The sequence below is a fragment of the Pan paniscus genome, chromosome 18, assembly GCF_029289425.2.
Source record: "Pan paniscus chromosome 18, NHGRI_mPanPan1-v2.0_pri, whole genome shotgun sequence".
Lineage (NCBI taxonomy): Eukaryota > Metazoa > Chordata > Mammalia > Primates > Hominidae > Pan > Pan paniscus.
In genome coordinates this window covers 11,574,712-11,588,168 of record NC_073267.2, presented here as the reverse complement: position 1 = coordinate 11,588,168, position 13,457 = coordinate 11,574,712, and the positions used below count along the sequence as shown (strand labels likewise).

General features: G+C 45.5%; 2 protein-coding genes across 8 annotated transcripts in view; both read right to left on the bottom strand.

Annotated features, from left to right (window-relative positions):
- The window catches only part of CLEC16A (C-type lectin domain containing 16A), a 236,640-nt gene that overhangs the window by 143,526 nt on the left and 79,657 nt on the right, over nucleotides 1-13,457 (bottom strand). The window lies entirely within an intron of this gene.
- LOC100972891 (ribosomal protein uL30-like) lies at nucleotides 7,677-13,399 on the bottom strand. Its single transcript, XM_055099553.2, has one exon. It carries the CDS (start codon nucleotides 11,587-11,589, stop codon nucleotides 10,822-10,824), a length of 768 nt encoding a protein of 255 aa, XP_054955528.1. The 5' UTR covers nucleotides 11,590-13,399; the 3' UTR covers nucleotides 7,677-10,821.

Genomic DNA, 13,457 nt, shown 5'->3' with positions numbered 1-13,457 from the left:
TGGGGAAGGTAAGTGGGAAAGGAAAGAAGAACAGGCAAGTGTGTGACTTTGAGCCCTGTTGTCATTTCTCCTAAAGAAGCACACAGGACCTGCAGTGACAGAAGACCTGTTAGGGCTACTAGAACAGTTCCTGCCTGGAGTAAGAGGTCTTCAAACTCCCTATCTGCTCAACTGACGTGGCTCTTGAGAAATACACTTACAGAAACAAATATTTTGCTTGATCCAAGCTTGGAGAACTGAATGGATTATTTGCGCTTGTACCACGTCTTTTCCTGTTACTCTACAAAAGGGGGAAAGGTGGCACTTCTCGGAACTCTTAAAATACGGTCCCTTGAGTACCAGATGACGCTTCATTTAGAACCTTGACAAAATAGTGGAAGATAGCATTGAAGAGCTGATTGTCTGGATTCTAAGTAACTCCTGCACATGCACATTGATGTAATAAGAAGTAACAATATATCTTGCTTTTCTGAATTCCTTCCAGCTCCCAGAAAGAGGCTAAGTCATACCAAGGAGATGACCTGGGTGAGGGACGGCCTCAAGACTTGAGTAGGGCAGTAGTCTCTCTCATGCCCCAAAACGCCCCACAAATGTGGGTTTCCTCAAAAAATTTGATTGCAGTGAAAATTTAATTTGTGGCTTCTGTATCCCATGTTAATGCTAAATGTGTAACTCTGAAGGATTCTGGCTTATTGAATGGCAAGAAGAATGTCAACTGAATCTTTCTGGCATTTGTTTTTTCCAGAGATGTTAACACTGTCCTAACATCTCTCTACTCGTTAATTTCTGGCCCTTTGAGAACTGCCAGTCAGTGGTTCTGGGGGTGGGGGTGGGGAATAAAAGCTCCTCTGTGTCCCAGGTGCATTGCCCAACTTTATAACCCATCAGCAGTCACTCCACTTCCGAGAGGACAGCAGAAAGGGCCTGGCTGCTCGCTCCTTCTAGAATGGGGCAGTGGCCACAGAACCATGGAAAGAGGCAAACTAGGACCAGGCCTTGAATTTCCAGAGAGAGGTCCATTTTGTTTCTTTCCTATCATTGCCCCTCCGTCTCCTTAGAATTTGTGGACAGTGAGGAAATCTGGGGCAAGCTCTTTTCTTGACAGGAAGAAAAACGTCCCAAGATGATCTCGACTTTTCTCAACTCTCCATGAAGGGAAGGTCCCAGAGGATAGAAACACTTCTCTCTGTACCAGGTTCCAAGTCCAGCCTTTTCCTTTCATGAGGAAGTTAAGGCCCAGAGTTGTTATGTTGTTTCCCCAAGGTCACAGAGCAAGTCAGAGACACAGCTCAAACCACTTTCAGGTGATCCCGAAGGTGGGTGGGGTCCAAATGGGAAAGGGTGGCAGCACCCACACAGCCAGCCCACCAGGAGCACACAGGGGGCCCGTCCTCTTGGGCTGACAAAAGCCACCCCTCTGTGTCCCTGGGCTCACCCTCTCTTAGGGGGACAGCTGGGTACAGCAGGAATGAGAAGCCTAGCGGTGGGGTGAGGGAGGAACTTTGTTTTGATACTTTACCTCTTTGAACCTCAGTTTCCTCACCTGTGAAGTGGGAATAATTATGGTAACTACCCGCCCCACGACTGCTGTCAGGATCAAAAGAGAAAAAGCACTGTCACAGGCCAACAACTTTATCTCTCATTATTATGCACAAATGGGAATTTTTAGTTTGAGCACTGCTTAATGCATGGATGAGAATTTTTAGTTTGAGCATGACTTGATGTGTTCCCTTATCATTCGTGTTATAAAAGGAAAGTTAGGCCGGGCACGGTGGCTCACGTTTTTAATCCCAGCACTTTGGGAGGCCGAGGTGGGCAGATCGCCTGAGGTCAGGAGTTTGAGATCAGCCTGGCCAATGTGGTGAAACCCCGTCTCTACTAAAAATACAAAAATTAGCTGGGTGTAGTGCACATGCCTGTAGTACCAGCTACTCGAGAGGCTCAGAAATGAGAATTGCTTGAACCCAGGAGGCGGAGGTTGCAGTGGGCTGAGACTGCACCACTGCAGTCCAGCCTGGGTGACAGAGCGAGACTTTTGTCTCAAAAAAAAAAAAAAAAAAAAAAAAAAAGGAAAATTAGAACAAAAGAACAAAAGGATAAAAGCTAACAAGAGCTAAATCAAGTTACAGACAGCCAAAAGAGGCATGCTGAGCTGCTGGGGGCCCCTCTCAGGGGGCGAGCTGCTCAGGTTGGATCCTAAAGGATGAACAGGAGTTTGCCTTGAACTGGACAGGGAGGGCCAGGACTTGCCAAACCAAGGTGGGACTGCAGGGAGTGGAGCAGACCCAGAGAGGTCTGGGTGGGAGAGAGCCGGGGAGGGGGTGATGAGGTGGAGGATGGGGGAAGGGACAGGCAAGGCTTCGTGCCAGGACCCTGGAGGGTGATGCAGTGGAGGGGCCCAGGAGAGGCAGCTAGCGGGCCATAACATAATCTGGTTGTGCCCTGGCTGACTGGGGTGGTTCCATTCCCCTGACTGTTCCAAGTGGTCTCCATGCTTCTGGCCCTTTCCCCCAAACTGACCTGCTAGTGCCATGCAGTCCATGTGAGGTAGATTTTACCACCAGCCCTGGGAGGCAGAGAGCAGAGGTGATTCCACACAGCACACGGCAAAACTATATAACAGAAACCCCTCTGAACATCTCCCTTCTTTCCCCAAAGCTCCTTCTGGGCCAGGGGCCCCATTCTCTCTCCCAGCTCTTTTTCCCACCATGGCCTTTAAAATCCTCTCTTTGACTCCGAACTATCAAGTGTTTTCAAGGAGGCCTTATCATTTACCAAAATACTCAGTCAAAACAAACAAACAACAACAAAATCACCAGTCTCTCTGGGGAAGGACAGAGCGTCTTTGGAAGGAAGGAGGAGAGGATTCTGCTAAGATGACAAGATTGCCTTCGCATGGTAAGCCCTGAAGAAATGGTGACCATCAGCCAGGCATATGACGTAGAATGCTTCATTTCATCCTCATGACATTCCATGAAGTGGCTAATAATATTTGCATTTTATAGACGAGGAAGCTGAGGCTCAAAAAAGACATGAAGCTTGCCTGGGGTCATGTGGAGAGTGGAAAGCCCAGCCCTGAATGCAGCCATGTGGCTCTTACCTCCCTCCTCTCTGCCGTGTACCATGATCCCTGCTGGTTAACGCTCTTTCCCTCCACCTTCCCAAGCTATGTATGTCATGTGATCTAGCGGTGTTCTTGGCACAAACACAACAGTCCATACATTTTTGCTGAATTAATTTTTTAAAAAGTTAAGTAGTTTTGATCAAATTTCGGGCAGAAGATTAGACAAATCTCAAAATGAAGGGGAAACATACGTAAAATAGAAGCCACCATACGACAGCTGTGCAAAAAAGCCCAACCATCACCCACACAGAAAACATGCTAGAAAGAAATACGACACTGTCAGCAGTTGGTTATTTTAAGGTGGTACTATAAAAGCAACTTATTCTCATTTTTGTTTTCTATAACAATCATTGCATGACCATCACTGTACTTAGGATGGCATTTAATTTGTGGCGAACATTAGATTTAGGTTTAAGCCTCCTGCCTGAAACAACCTGGTGGCTGATGGTTCTGAGTGGCTAAGGTCAATGTCACCCTGTAACAGGGGCATGCATGTGAAAGGTAAGACGGCTCCTGTGTGCAAGGACATACACACAAACACACACACACTCATACACACACAGACACTCATTCACACACGCATGCATACCGCGTGGTTTTTGGTCACAGAAAGGCAGGTTTTGCTGCAAACCCAATAGCTTCTTTGCCAGTCATTTCCCTCTGACAGAAATAAACACTGTGGATAATATATTATCCTATTTGCTTCAACTCTTAAGTGCTTTGTGACAGACAAATTCCAAAGAAACCCTGCTGCACTTCACGGGAGCACTAGCTCATTCTGGCTTCCAGCAGACCACATGTTCCCTGCCCCGCCCACAGCCCTGCCTTAGGGGTCAGAGCCTGAGCTGCCCACCGAGTCAGAACGGGTGTCCCCTGTCCACAGGGGTGGAGGGCGGAACTCTCAACTAACTCATTCAAAGAATCCAAAACAGAAGGGAAGGGTGTGGCCCCACAGTGTCAGTAACTCTTACTAAGCTTCCCTCTCAGTTCTGATATCTGGATTCTTCCCCCTTAGTAGTAGCCCCCATTTAGGGTAGAGAGGTAAAAGACCCAGACCAAAGATGCATAAGAATAATTAGACAGATCTGGATAAAGAGATCACGAGAACACCAGGTAAACCATGCTCAAACTTTTTAAAAACGTCTGTTGACCACGCAAAGTCTCCTTGGCTGCAGTCACACAAGTATTACCAGCTTTGGAAGACTATAGACCAAAGATTTCGAAAGCTAACCAGATGTTGGGCCGATTTCCAATGTACTTCCAATTCTGGTTATGTGTCAGCCAAGATCCAAACTGACGTTGTGCAAGTTCTCCGCATGGCAAAAGCTTCCCTTTAGCCTATTACCTTTCAACCTTTTCCATATCGCTCATCCATGTTCCATTAACTTCTCAGCAAAACAAAACACAAAACACAAAGAGCCCAAGACTCCTTCTTCCTGGGTAAACAATGACAAATGGAGTGGCAGGAGTAGAAGGTTGGTCACTGAACTGGGGAACCTTCAAGATACAAAAGCTGTAAAACTCACCCCCATCCCTCCACCTCTGGCCCAGGACTCAGCGGACTTGATAGAAGAGCGAAGGCTGCATTTTCTATTACAGAAACAAACCAGAATTCATTATGTGGCCCAACTGAATCACAACAAGCGCCTTCCGCCAACCGGTCAACCCTTTCCACTGTGGGATATTCATTTCGGTGCAGCATCTAATCTATTATGATTACTGGAAGGCCTGAGCTCACATTTGGTTTTTATTAAAGTGGCTTTTATGTTAAAATTGTCTATGAGGAAAAAATCTATGAGAAAGCGACCAGGTCACTTGGGACCTGATTTGGGGGTTAAGGATCTGGAAAAGTGAGGCTGAAGGTCAAGTGCAGCCTGATCAGCTGCTGCATAACCAAAAACCAATCACTCAACCAACCTCCACCAGCAAAGCCCCACCAAATGCAGACTCTGTGCTCACAGGCCAGGACTGAGCATAAACCAGGTGGCAGCTCCCCCACGAGGCAGCTTCCCCAGGCACCTGGGCCTCAGGGCACCGGACTTGAACTTTTCCGTTTCTTCTCCAAACCTACTCCAAGGCCCATGCTTGTTAGTTCTGGAAATGGCACTGTTGGTGACACAGGGAAAGGAGTCAGGAACCTGAGCCTTACCCAGGCTCCTCCCTTCATGCCCCCTCCTTTCAAATCAACCAGAACCCCTCACCCCTAGCCTAGTGACTCTCCTTGTCTCCTCATCCTAGTAAATGCACCCCCACTGTTGCTCAAGCCAAATCGCAGGAGTCATCTGACTCGTCCCTTTCACTCGACCCCTACATCCAATCCATCAGCACGTCCTGGCTCTAGTGCTGAAATAATCACAAGTCCTTCCAGTTTCCTCCACTCCCCAGCCAGCAGCCTAATCCAATCCACATTATCTCGCCTGGACGACTGCAACAGCTTCTTAGCAAGTCTCTCGGTGTTCCCTCCTGCAACTCATCCCCACCCCTAGTCATCTACTTTCCGTCTGGTAGCCAACGTTTCTTTTAAAAACTTCCATCTGACCACATCACTGTCCTACTTAAAAATTCGGTAGGGGTTTCCCATTGCACTTGGAAAAAAAATGGCAATTCCTCTTCAGGGCCTTCAAGGCCCTTCATGACCTGGCCCCTGCCCGCCTGGCTAGCCTCACCTTGGCCCACTTTCTGCTCCTTCCCACCCTGGGGCCTCTGTACATGCTGCTCCCTTCACCTGGAGGACTCTTGCCCCAGGTCTTTGCAGAGCTGGCTCCTTCTCACTCTCTGGGCTGTGGCTCTGCTGGTCCTTCCTCAGAGGAGCCCTCCCTGACCACCCTGACTAGCACCTAGTAACCCCTGCAGCACAACCACTAGGCTTCCTCATCACTCCACCCTGTTCATTTCCTTCTACCATTTGTCACAGTCACAATTAATCTTCTTGTTCACTTCAGTGAGACTCATCTGGGCTTGTTTGAGTGCCTATGACGGGGCCTTGCCCTGGCAAGCGCTCAGCAAGTATCTGCTGAATGATAAGAAAGCCTCTCAGTTTCACCTCTCATCCCTCCCACCCGCTGGCTGAATTACTGCAAACCCATTCTGAGAGGTGCAGAGTGGGTCAGCTCACTAACTGACCAACTGCCCCCCAGCAGCCCCACATGGCTCATAGGAACACAGTTCAGTCACTGCCTGTGCCACCCCCTGCAGACTGGCTCCAGATGCCTGCCTCTTGGGGCACCCGCTGCCTCGGACATGCTGCCGCTCACCCTAGGGAACGGGCAGTGATCTGACGGATATGCCACAGGCTCTCATGCCCCTTCTTGCTCTGCCCTCTACCATAGCCCGGGTGTCCTCAGGAAACGGGTCCTCACTCCTGCGGGCAGAGTCCATGCTCACCACCAGGCAAGTGACCCACTATTGTGCTGACAGCCTCCTCGTAGGACTTTTCTGTCGAAGAATGACTGATGCTTTCTTGGGCAAGGGCCTGGGTTGGTCTGCCTGGAGTTTGTAGTCCCCATGTTGAGCACACTGCCTGGCACACGGCCGGTGCTCCACATGCATTTGCTGAATAACTAATTACATGAGGAAATTCATCAGAAACTGCAAGGCTATTCCTCCTGATCACTTAAGCCTCCAAGAGGCCTCTCCTGATTGCTCAGGCGGATGTAGTACCCTCTACCCTCAGCCTGCCCCACCACATTACCTAGTTTTACTTTCACTGTTGCACTTCTCGCTACATGGGATTATTTTACTTGGTTACTAGTTTACTGTCTGTCTCCTCTAAGAGAATCCAGATTCCATGAAAGCATTTGTTTGGTTCACCACTGCATCCCCAGTACTGATCCCAGTGCCTGGCATCTAACAGGGGCTTCCAAAATATTTGTTGGAAGAATGAATGAATCAATACATGCATAGCATTAGCAGAAAATGGGAGAAGGAATTCAATTTCCTTGAATATACAGTTCTACTCTTCCAAGAAGAAATTCCCAAGAAAAAGAGGTAGGATGCCCAGGCGGGAACACAGGTGAGTGGTCTCTCCAGCGCATAAGATGGATGAAGGTGCACAGCAGCACACCCAGTAAGCCATGATGTCTCTGCTCCCCGTACAGGTCAGGGCTGCAGGAAGGAAGCCCATGGAGAACACCAGTCACCAAGATGAGGAGCTTGCCCACTGTCCCATGGAGCCTGGCATCTACACCACACAGACAGCACCTTCTTTGCTGAAGCCCTGAGCTACAAGCTGCCAAGAAGAGATGGCCTTGGGGACGTGCCACATAGCTGAGCAGCAACCAATCAGCAAACTCTGGCTGAGCACTGACTGAGTGCCAGGCGGTAGGCTAGGTACTGCAGGGAGCACATGGTTTCTGCCTTCCAAGGCCTAGCAGTCCAGAATGGGAGAGAAAAAATACAGAGAAAAGGCGGTATTAAAAAGTGCCACAGGAACCTCATGGAGATTAAAAAACATCTGGTCTTCCCAAGATGTTGTTATGAAAATGAAAAGACATGCCACAGACTTGGGGGAAATCATTGCTAAATGCCTCTGATAAAGGACTTGCATTCAAAATACATAAAGAACTCTCGAGGCTGAGGCGGGTGTATCACTTGAGGTCAGGAGTTCGAGACCAGCCTGGCCAACATGGCGAAACCCTGTCACTACTAAAAATACAAAAATCAGCCGGGCGTGGTGGCGCACACCTGTAGTCCCAGCTACTCTGGAGGCTGAGGCAGGAGAATTGCTTGAACCTGGGAGGCGGAGTTGCAGCGAGCCAAGATTGCACCATTGCATTCTGGCCTGGGCAACAGAGTGAGACTCCGTCTTAAAAGAAACAAAACAAAAAAACCCAAAAGTCTTGAAACACAATATTTTTTTTACTCAATTCAATTTAAAAAATGGGCTAAGGATTCGAAAAGACTCTTCACTAACAAAGACATGTATGGCAAAAGAAACACATGAAAAGATGTTCAATGTCATTAGGGATATGCAAATTAAGATCATAAGATACCACTGCAAACCTATTAGAATGGTGAAAACTAAAAAGGTGACCACACCAAATGTTGGAAAGGAGGTAAAGGAACTAGAACTCTTGTACACTGGTGATGGGATATAAAATTATATAGGCATCTTGGAAAACAGTTTGGCAGTATCTTAAAATAAAAGCAAACATACACATATCTCCCATAATTATATGGGAAATATGATTCAGCCATTCCATTCCTAGGTATTTATCCAAGAGAAAAGAATGTATATGCTCATACAACTCTCTGTATGGGCATACATTGTATGGGGCCACACAAATGCTCACAGCAGCTTTGTTGGTAATAGTCCAAAACTGGAAACAACCCAAATTTCCATTAACAGATGAATGAATAAACTGTGGTATGTTCATATAATGGAATGTTACTCAGCAAGAAGAAATGAACTACAGATACACACAACATCATGATGGATCTCAAAATAATTATGTGGATTGAAAGAAGTCACATGAAGAGGAGTACATGTTGCATGACTCTGTTTATACAAAATTTTAGAAAGTGCAAAACTAATCTAGAATGACAGGAAGCAGATTGGTGTTACTTGGGGAGAGGGGTGTGGGAAGCAAGGGAGGGGAATGAGGAAATGTTTGGGATGCTGGATTATACACCGTCTTGATCATGGTGATGATTTCATGGGTATTTACATATGTCAAAATATTAAATTGTGCACCTTAAATATGTTCAGTTTATTGCATATCAATTAGACTTCAATCAAACTTTTTCTTTAAAGGTGCTATGCTTCTGGCCAAGATGGACTGAATTTATTCTACTAATTCAGGCAACTTAGAAAGCAAGACAATATATACAAAACAATGGTTATAGACTCTGGATGAACAGGCAGCATAAGAGAGAGATCCCTGAGAGGGAGAAGCACAAAGGCGGTGGCCCAGTGATTGCTCCAGCTTGCTGTCCAGTGAGAGTATCCGGGCCTCAGCAAAGGGATAGAAAACCCAAAGACTGTGGTTCTCTCAGAGAAGGCAGAGTCTGGAGTTCAGGGAGATCAAGGGGTTAAAATTCGTGGACAAGAGAAATGAAGAGAGAGCTGCAGAGAGAGAGCTCAGACATGTGCAGAGGGTTCCTTTAGAACCTTGCTGTGTTCTGGTCTGTGCATGCACATGAAGAAAGGGAAAGACCTGCCAGAATGAAGCCTGTGGAACAATTCCTGGAGCTCACACTGGGGGGGCCAGTGTGGAGAGACCACCTCACCATGGGACACAGTAGAGTCTCAGAAGGGTAATGTCTCAGTAATAGGGCGAAGTGAGCCCTAAACTGAAGGCTGTCTGGACCAGCTCTCCCAGAGCTTAAAAGCAAGCCTCAAAAAAGGATCAAACCAACTCCAATTAACTGAACCATCAGCCCAAAAATATTTACAGGAAGAATCCAGCATCCAACTGTGTAAAAACCACAGTAACTGTCAACCAATCAAAAATGACCAGGCATGCAAAAAATGGGGGAAGGAATCCAAAAGCAGGAGAAAAATCAATAAGAGAAACACAGCTAGAAATTATACACATGACAAAACACAAGAAATCAAAAGGGAAATTGTATAAAATTTTAAGCTGAATGAACCTCATATGTTAAAATTTACTGGATGCAGGTAAAGCAGTGCTTACAGGGAAATTAATAGCATTAAAGTCATAGAGAAGAAAGGTTTAAAAATCAACGACTGGAAAGGGAATAGCCTGAGGGATATTTTTCTGATAATGAAACTGTACTATCTCCTGATTATGTGGTGTTCACACCTATCCACACATGTCCCAAAATTCACAGAATACAAAAATGAGTTAATTTTATGGTATGTTAATTTAAAAAAATAAGCTGATTTGCTTAAAAAATCAATGATCAAACCTTCCTACTATTAAAATCAATAATTAGAGCTTCTTTTTTTTTTTTTTTCACAGCAGAGACAAGTGAACCTTTATTTTTATGCCTTTCTTCCTATGTGTATTTCAAGTCTTTTTCAAAACAAGGCTCCAGGACTCTCCAGATTCAATTATGTCCTTGGGCTTGGTCGACTGCTGCAGGAGTCTTAGGGAGCCTTGTACAAATGCTAGAGTGACTCATTTACCAACATTAAACCCTAGGATAGATGCAACAAAGCAGGACTCCTTCCTCCATGGAATGTGCCGATTTCAGACGACGCAGCACCCAATGTAGAAAACGCTGGAATTTTTCCTTGGAACTAGACTCTGATGAGAGGTGCTTGACATGAACATAAGCTACTGTCTTTTCTTTTTGTTGAGACGGAGTTTCGCTCGTTGCCCAGGCTGGAGTGCAATGGCGTGATCTCGGCTCACTGCAACTTCCGCCTCCCACGTTTGAGCGATTCTCCTGCCTCAGCCTCCTGAGTAGCTGGGATTACAGGCATGCGCCACCATGCCCGGCTAATTTTTGTATTTTTAGTAGAGATGGCATTTCTCCATGTTGGTCAGGCTGGTCTCGAACTCCCAACCTCAAGTGATCTGCCCACCTCAGCCTCCCAAAGTGTTGGGATTACGGGCATGAGCCACAACGCCCAGCCAGCTACTGTCTTTTCTTTGACCCTTCCTTTCCAGTTTTTGAAGATAGAGCAGGAAATAATCTTCTCTGAAGACACTTGATAAAAATTCCCAAAACAACAAAACACATGCTTCCACTTCATTGATCAAAAATATACTGCAGTTTGGCACCTGGGTCTAGTTCAGCTGGCGGGTGAGATGATTGATGCGTTCACCCCGATAGCCAAGTGTGCCCATCTCCTTGAGGAAGCCCACTCTATTTTTGGTAGCATGATGGGCCACTGAGAGGTGGAAAGGGCGCAAGAACCATGAGATCTCCTGGAAATGCTTCCCTGGGAATGCAATTTCATGAATGAGGTCTTCCAAGCAAATGATGCCAAACTTCCCCAGGTGCTCCTCAATCACTGTGTTGTCTGTCAGAGGGATGGTCTTACTCTTGACTTTGGCTTGTCCACGTTTCAAAATGAGTTCTCGGACAAACTTCAGATTTGGAAATCCCCAGGTCACATAAGGTTCCACTATACGCAGCATTTTTAGATTCTGGGGGGTGACTTTTACAAAGACACCACTAAAAATTTTCTTTAGGCGAAGTCTTGCAATGGTTCTCTGCACCAGTAAACTCATGCCATCAATCCTTTCGATGCGTACAACAAAGGCCAAGGAATGTTTATCTGGCAATTCCACGGCATGAGGTTTCACTTGTAGTCGTCTGAGATGCACCTTGTCACGTTTCTGCCGCCAGGAATCATGTAGGAATGATTCCAGTCGCTTAAACCTGAGCCCTTTTCCTTTCTTCTGCTCCTTCTTTGCCAAAAGTTCCTGCTTTGCCTGGGTGGCTTTGAGTGCTTGATAAGCCTTCCTCTTTTTCAGGAGATTTTCTGGAACCAAAGGGATTTTTCTTTGCTCTTCCTCCGCCATCTTTCTAGTGGTGCAGCTACTGATCATGCGCAACCCCACCACATGGGGAAGACAGCACGCGTGCTGTTTACTTGACCATAGAGACGTCTGTTCTAGCTCACGCTGGAGGACCCAGTCAGCGTTCACTTAGCCACAGTGAGCCGTTGAGGTCCTGCTAACCCCGATTCCTGCCAAAAGTTGCACCGCTTCCAGGGTTTTTAGAGCCTGTGTCATTTTTAAAACCCAGCCCTTTTCTTGTAAGTTACAGTTTCATCACAAGCAGCTTGGCTGTGGACAATAAAGTGCTTCCCACAATGCCTAAAGCGTCTTTATAAGAAGTTATAAAACAAAAAGTAAATTAAATTGGAAGCAGCAGAAGGCAAAAAAAAAAAAAAAAAAAAAAAAACCCAAACAAACATAAGAACAGAAATCAACAAAATCAAAAACAGCAGAACAATAGAGGGTAGCAATAAAATTAATAATCCTCTAGCCAAAATGATTAGGAAAAAAAATGAAGACCTAAATTATCAATACCATCAATCAGAGAGGGAACATCACTACAGATCCTACAGACATTAAAAAGCTAATAAAGGAAAATCATAAAGTTTATGCCAATAAATTTGACAGTTCAGATGAAATGACAAATTCCTTAAAAGACACAGGTTACCAAAGCTCACTCAAGAAGAAATATGTAACCTTAAAAAGCCCTATGCCTACTGAAGAAATTGAGTGGTTAAAAACCTTCCACCAAAGACAACTCCATATTCAGATGGCTTCACTGGTTAAAGGAATATTTATGGAAGAAATAATACTACAAAAATTCCTCCAGAAAATCAAGGAGAAGAGAATATTTCTCAATTCATTCTATAAGGTGAGCATAACCCTGATAGCAAAACCAGACAAGAGAATTACAAGAAGACTACAGACCAGTATCAGTCATGAACATAGATGCAAAAATCCTTAATATCTATGATTTGCTCACACATTGATAAAAAAGAATGGCAGTTCTCTATGGATGTGAACCCATGTGCTGAAATATGATGATGTGAGCAGAGCAAGGTAGAAAGCACAATATGGGTATCTCCATTTACAGCTAAGTGGGCAGTCATACAAATAAAACCATATATACTCCTACTTGGGTTTGTTTGGCTATCTTTAAAAAGACACAAGAGAAACCGGTAGCAGGAACTGCCTTTGAAGAGGAGAGCTGGGGTCAAAGGTGGGAAACTTTTTCCCTATATACCCTTCTGCCACCAATCAACTTATTTATCATGATTAATGATTTAAGAACACATAAACTTAGTTATATCATGTATGTTCTAATGCCTCTAGCCATAGGCTGTCTTAGTAAAACCCAACTCTATCTACTCCCCAATAAGCTTATAAAAAACCTACTAAAATATCACTTGATTTTTTTTACTATGCCAAGCCTAGCTCTTGGCAGGGGTTAGAAGGAATATTCCTGAATTCTTCTTTGAAGAGATTCTGATGTGGAGGTTTCAGAACGTGCCCATGTCAAGCCAGGTGGGGCAAACAACAGTAACTATTCCCAGGGGTCGGCAGCAAGGCGGTGAATGAATGAATCCCAACAAAACCTGTCAACCCCATGGGAGTGGGATCCTGGCCAAGTAGCCTTAATAGGGGAAGCCAGAGAACCACACCTTTCTTCAGAAAGGAAACCTACGCTTCCACCAAGTCCACCCAGGGTCTATTTCAGCTCTGAACCCAGCATAAGAACACCAAGTGTTATAAATAGCAAAACCAAGATTACAATTTGACTGATTTCAGTTCTGATGTTAGGAAAGAGGTCAGATGCTAAGTAAGTTGTAAATCAAGGGGTCAAAAGAAAACCACAGGGTGAATATAGTCATCCTGGGTTAGGCACTCAAGTCACCTTCCTCCATATTGCCTGAGTA